Source organism: Salvia hispanica, chromosome 6 (genome assembly GCF_023119035.1).
Source record: "Salvia hispanica cultivar TCC Black 2014 chromosome 6, UniMelb_Shisp_WGS_1.0, whole genome shotgun sequence".
Taxonomy (NCBI): domain Eukaryota; kingdom Viridiplantae; phylum Streptophyta; class Magnoliopsida; order Lamiales; family Lamiaceae; genus Salvia; species Salvia hispanica.
The window spans coordinates 42,974,085-42,980,171 of record NC_062970.1 but is presented as its reverse complement, the minus strand read 5'-3'; the positions used below and the strand labels follow the sequence as shown (position 1 = coordinate 42,980,171).

Genomic DNA, 6,087 nt, shown 5'->3' with positions numbered 1-6,087 from the left:
GTCCCAGCCAGTGCTCGCCAAGAGCCCCTCAACAAGCACGCTCATATCAACACCAACTGCAAACTCTGTGTGGTGATCGTACCTCCCAATGAGTGCATCCTCGACCATATAATCCCATAGGCACACGCTCATGTCATACGAACAAGACGCTATCATGCTCGCCCTGTGGGGAGAGAACTTCACCTTCCTCACTGCGTAACCATGCCCGTTTAGCACAGCTAGAGGCACTCTATAGTTCCTCACATCCCAAACTTTAATCGATTTATCCACCGACGCAGTTGCAATGATGCAGTCATCGTATTTATTCCAATCACACGCCAGGATTTCAAATTCGTGAGCAGGAAGAATCATTGTAGAGCCTGGGAAAAAAATTCGGAGATCAGTAAAATTAGGGGGGATTGAGCAATTTTATTTGAATTTGTTCAACAACTGAAAACCTAATCCACGAATTCCAGCTCAATTCGAATCAATACTGAAATTAGGCAGGTTGATACTTCATCTGAAACCTAAATTTCATAATTTTTGGTAAAATAGGCGATTAAGCAATTTTAGTTGAATTTGTTCAACAAATGAAAACCTAAACCACAAAGACCAGCTCAAATTCGCAATCAATATTGAAATTGGACAGGTTGATACTTCATCTAAAACCTAAATTGCATAATTTCTGGTGAAATTGAGCTAACCTGGTTCTCGCACATCCCAAATGCGAGCGGTGCAATCACCGGAAGCGGAAGCGAATACATCGGCGTGCCGAGGGTTCCACGCGGCGGCGTACACGCAATAAGCGTGCTCCTTGAAAGTCCTCACGCTCGCCGGCCGATCCACGGTCCACAATTTCACGGTATCATCCCACGACGCGCTCAGAAATGAATCCTTCCTGACGGTGTTGAAATCGACGCCGTGGCACTCGCGAGCGTGCTCGTGGAGCGATCGGATCGGATTGGCCGCCGCCGGCAGCGAGAGGTCGTAGATCTTCAGCGATCCATCGGCGACGGCGGCGACGATAAGCGAGTCGTGCGATTCCGACCAGCAGACGTCGTAGACTCCGTCGGCTGTGTCGAAGGCGGCGCGCTCGGTGATTGTGGGGCCGAGCTGGAGGACGTGGACACGGCCGTTGCCGAGTATGCCGAAATTCTGCGCGGTGGCGACGGCGACCTGGTTCTCGTAGAACGGGCTGAATTTGACGGAGTAGCCGTTGAACGGCGTCTTGAAAACTGGCATTTCTCCGCGGCGGAGATTGGGGTTTTACCGGTGCTGGATTGGATTATCTCGAGTGGTGTGACTAACGCCCAATTATTCGACAACACTAACTCCAGCTTCTGCAGTTAATATCTCTGCAGTTTCCTCCAGTTAGAGAGCCATCTTAGCTGAGACTTAACTTGGGTTTGGGCTTATTTGGGTTCAGACTCTATTTGGGCTTGGGCTGAACCAAAAATGTGTATGCCTTACTAGGGGTTTCGGTTCGAAATATTTGAACCTGAACTGTGAACCACGGTTAAAAAATCGACGGTTTCAATTCGATATCGTCTACAAATTATACTCCCTCAAAGGCCAATATTGGGTATTTCTTTTTCGATATCGTCTACAAATTATACTCCCTCAAAACTTATTTTTAACTTGGATATTAATAAATTGTTTGATTTTTTTAAAAATATTAAATGAAAAATTAGTGAAATATGAATTTTATTTTTATATATTAATGTTACAATATAATGTGAGTGTTTTTTATATAGTCGAGTACCACACTCGACTATATAATAAAATGGAAAAAGGTCAGATGGTCAATGGAGCTTCAAATTGTGGACGTCCGGGATAGTAAAATGAATTATTGTTTTGTGGATGGAATGGAGTACAAGAAAGTTAAGCTACACTATAAATATACCACGATACTATAGCTCAGTGGTACTCATCGCGTTTATAAGGTCAATAGACTAGAGATGAATCTCAAGCTACACTATAAATACACTATGTGATAAAACTCAATCTATTGACGAGATGATGCACAGTTCAGTTACTAAGATATTCTTTTACCAAATGAATTATAAATTCAAATCATTGTGAATATTTGAATAAGGAAAAAATATCAGTTTATAAGCTGTTTCAATTTAATAGTATTTGAATATCTCAATGTATAAGTTTTTACTTTGTTATTGTCATTCCGGTCACAATATTTGTATTTCATAGGCACTATCCCAGTGCAGAGATTTCAATGTAATTTGTTAAGATCGAGAATCCAACTATCCAAGTTTGCAAGAAAGGCATAATGCAGTTTTTAAAGGAAAATAGTTCAGGAAAGCAAGCCCCTTTGCTCAATGTCCCTCTCTGCGACTCAATTTCTAATTCCACTTGCTCCATTTTATAAGTATTCAGTTACATTATTTTAATAGATATTGAAGGGTCCTACATCTCTACTTATTTTATTTCTATTTTAATAAATGGATTAATTCACAACTATGTACTACAGATGCCTGGCTAATATTGATTTGGATTTATTCACTTATTTCTAGAGAATATGTCAAAAGAGTTGGTGGAGTCGGCCAACAGAGCCAAACAGAAACTTATGAACGTGATCGGATAGTTTTTCTTGAAAAAATTAATAAAATTTAAGATATAAAGTTAAGATTCAGACACCCCATGACATGACCTCAAAAAATTCTAATGATACCATAACTAATTAGTGTTGGTTTTCTTAAACCTAATCATCCACAAGCTAGTAGATTGAGTAATACTTTCCCTCACATTATAGTTGAGTATTTTTTTTTTTCAAAAAACAATATTCTATTTTCTTTTATTTATTTTATTCTTTTGTCATTTAGATATATTTTTTTATCTCATATTTTATTTTCTCTCTACTTGTAAACATCATTTAAATGATTTTAAGGAAGATTAAGATTTAGATAGAGAGCATGACACTCTCCAAAATGGACCCCTCTCATCCATCCTTCACATGCTTCCCACTAACATGTACATTTCTACCATTAAATGATATGGGTCCTCCAACTCCATTAGACCATATATATAATACACCCACAAATTATTTTATTATTTAGGATATTAATCAAATCATAAACTATTTCGTTTCTATCTAATTTGCTAGTGACCTTTTCTTTTTGTCCTTGGCCCACGGGGTGATATACATCAAATCAGTTATATCTAACTAAATTCTTTGGATAGTCTGTCATTAATAAAAAAGAACCATTTTTACGAGTCATCATCTTGCTTTTGGATTTCTTTATATGAGGTTAAGTTGAAAAGACTAATGGATAGAGCTTCGCTATAATTTTAAGAAAAAGTTGGTATTTTTGCTAGGTAAGAAGAATTAGATGCCCAACTTGGATCATGGTTTAACATTTGTCTAGAATATTATTCTTGGAGGGGGTGTAGTAAATCAAAATCAATATTTAAAATAATTAATGAGGGTTTAATTTCTTGAAATTGTTAGGCTTGTTTATTTGGTTAGGGATTTCTTATATAGCTAGTGAAAATATAAATGGTAGAAGTGTTCTACCAAAGATTAAAAATGGATCTTGGATTGGATTAATGTTATGACAAACTTCACCAAATTGGGTTAATAAGACAAGTAAATATCCCACAAGTCAAATATAATTAGCACTTCCCAAAACTAAATAAAGTTTTAAAAGTCTATCTATCATATCCCTCACTTTCCAATGAAAACCACAATCCACATGACCTTTTCCTACCTTGTGGATATTGGAAGATCACAAATCCTCTCAAAAGAATATGTACAATTGTACATCCAATACACCCCAATTGTACAAATCCTCACAATATCTTGATTTCATATCCTAAAATTTTCATCCTCAATCTAATAAACATCATAGAGAGATTGTCCACCCTAATTCTACCCTACCTCCAACTAAACACTAAGTACTATACTAAATTAGTGAAATAAACTATAAATAGAAAAGTGTCGTGTTTCGATCTCGCATGTTAACCAGAACCCACGACCTATCGGGTGAAATGACTTGGCGAAACCCAATCATGGACAAACATGTGTCTCCACAAGCATGGATCCAACTCCTCACACCCAACCCAAATTATTGAACTTAGTGATAGGGTGAGGGGGGATGGCAAAGGGGAGAATGAATGATGGATCCAAAAGGCAAAGTACAACACTCATTAAATCATGGCAATTGTTTTTCATATTGTCACCAAATACATATGTGTATATATGTGTCATGATTATAAAATCAATAAAAATGAAATATTATTTGCCAACATAAATAAGTGGAAATTGAAAAGAAAGGTCCAAAAGCATATAATAGAAACATGCAGGATAAAAACAACAACAACTCAATTGAAGTGATTGAAACCCACCACCATACTTCTCACTTTTATTTCTTCTTTTTTCCTTTCAATTTAAATGATCAATAATAATTCTCCATTTATTCATGAACGTAGGCAACTAAGCTGCGCATCATCGTATTTATTTCTCTTCATGAACGTAAGCAACTAAGCTGCGCATCATCGTATTTATTTCTCTTCAAATATAAGAAGTGAAGAAATAAAAAGAAACTTCTCTTCGTCTTCGTCTTCCTTAATTTCTCACTTTCTCTCTCTGAAAAAAAAAGGCAGCCATGAAAAACACAATCAGGTGCTGCATTTCGTGCATTCTGCCGTGCGGCGCGCTCGACGTGATCCGAATCGTGCACACGAACGGCCGCGTGGAGGAGATCAGCGGCGGCGCCGTGACGGCGGCGGAGATCATGAAGCTCCACCCCAAGCACGTGCTGAAGAAGCCGTCGACGGCGGCGGACGGCATGTGCCCCAAAATAACCGTCGTTCCGCCCGACGCGGAGCTCCGGCGAGGTAAGATTTACTTCCTGATGCCGCTGCCGCCGCAGCCGCAGCCGAAGAGGAAGAAGGGCGAAGGTTCTAGAAGTGGCAAAATCGCTTCGAAAAGCGCCGAAAATAGCAATTCCGTTGCCGAATTGCTGGTTTCCGATCGGTATTTGAGCGAGATTTTATCGGAGAAGGTGTCGTCGCAGAGAGATCGGCGGCGAGGGCGAGGGCGCGTTTGGAGGCCGCATTTAGATAGCATTTCCGAGGCGGCATCGGACGCGTGATTCATGGCGAGTGATTTTTCCTTTTTTTTTTTTAATAATATTTTTCTATTTTGTTTCCTTTTTTTAGATTATTTAATAGGGTTTCTCAAATGAATACCATAATTTCTTGTTTTTATATATAGTTTTCTCTTTTTTTTTTGCTGCGTTTTCCTATGTTTTTATCAGCATTCAGAAAATCAGAGTTTAAGTAAAGATAATTTAAATAATTGAATTTTTTGGAGTTTGAATATCTGTCCGGTCTGACGTGGCAGTGTCTCCGGCACACGTGGAGTAGTGCCATAAATAAATAAATTAGCAATTAAACAACAATATATATAATCACGAAGTATATAAAATTAGAAATTTGAAGTTGATAGTGGAGTTGGTGCATAAAAATTGGGATGAATTGATATGAATATATGATTACTTTAGTTTGTGATGGTAATTACAACTACTAATTAGTGATTATATTAGTGTATAAGTGAAAAAGAGAAGATCAAACCCTTTTTCCATGTTTTCTTGCAAAATATATGTAGTGGTCGTATGTATAATTGTATATAAATAAAAGAGAATAAAGAATGAAAAAAGTTAAATTTTCGAAGGATGTGATGTTGGTTGGAATAGTTAATTAAGGCCAAATAAATTTTGGAGGATTGGCCTACTTTAATGTTGAATCATACTATATATATAATGTGAAATTATGTTGTATTGTAAATGAAAGTCCTTTGTAGACAGGCATCAATATTAATTTGCTATTACAATTATGTGATTTACATTTGTGAGCTAGCTTAGACAATTAATTTAACACAAATATAATGAAATGAGTTTTTCAAAACTAGTGTCTTCTCTGGAAAAAATATAAACCGGCCTCATTCGGAAAATATAAAACACGAGGATTAGTTGGAGTAATATTTTATAGTCGCTAAGTAATGCTTTATAAAAGTAGCTAGAATAGTTAAAATTATTATAGTTCCCTAGAAAGTATTACATTTTTAATGAGAAGTATTATCTTTCACGAAAA

General features: G+C 37.1%; 2 protein-coding genes across 3 annotated transcripts in view; one reads left to right on the top strand and one right to left on the bottom strand.

Moving 5' to 3' along the window:
* Positions 1–1,300, bottom strand: part of LOC125193940 (peroxisome biogenesis protein 7-like) — a 1,838-nt gene extending 538 nt beyond the window's left edge. Inside the window, exons 1-2 of one of the 2 annotated variants that reach the window (XM_048091896.1) lie at positions 684–1,300; positions 83–359 (exon numbers count right to left, since the gene is read on the bottom strand). In XM_048091896.1, the coding sequence (XP_047947853.1) occupies positions 83–359; positions 684–1,221 (815 nt within the window). In that variant the 5' untranslated portion in view covers positions 1,222–1,300. The remainder of the gene's footprint in view (positions 1–82; positions 360–683) is intronic. The other variant, XM_048091895.1, reaches the window with a different exon arrangement.
* Positions 1,301–4,352: 3,052 nt separating this feature from the next.
* On the top strand, positions 4,353–5,223 carry LOC125197085. The gene has a single exon (XM_048095785.1). The coding sequence runs from the start codon at positions 4,599–4,601 to the stop codon at positions 5,085–5,087; it is 489 nt and encodes a 162-aa protein (XP_047951742.1). The 5' UTR covers positions 4,353–4,598; the 3' UTR covers positions 5,088–5,223.
* The last annotated feature ends 864 nt before the right edge of the window (positions 5,224–6,087 follow it).

What these genes read in the sequence shown, in the direction of transcription:
- LOC125197085 (XM_048095785.1), top strand. Translation starts at nt 4,599, where the DNA reads ATGAAAAACACAATCAGGTGCTGCATTTCGTGCATTCTGCCGTGCGGC.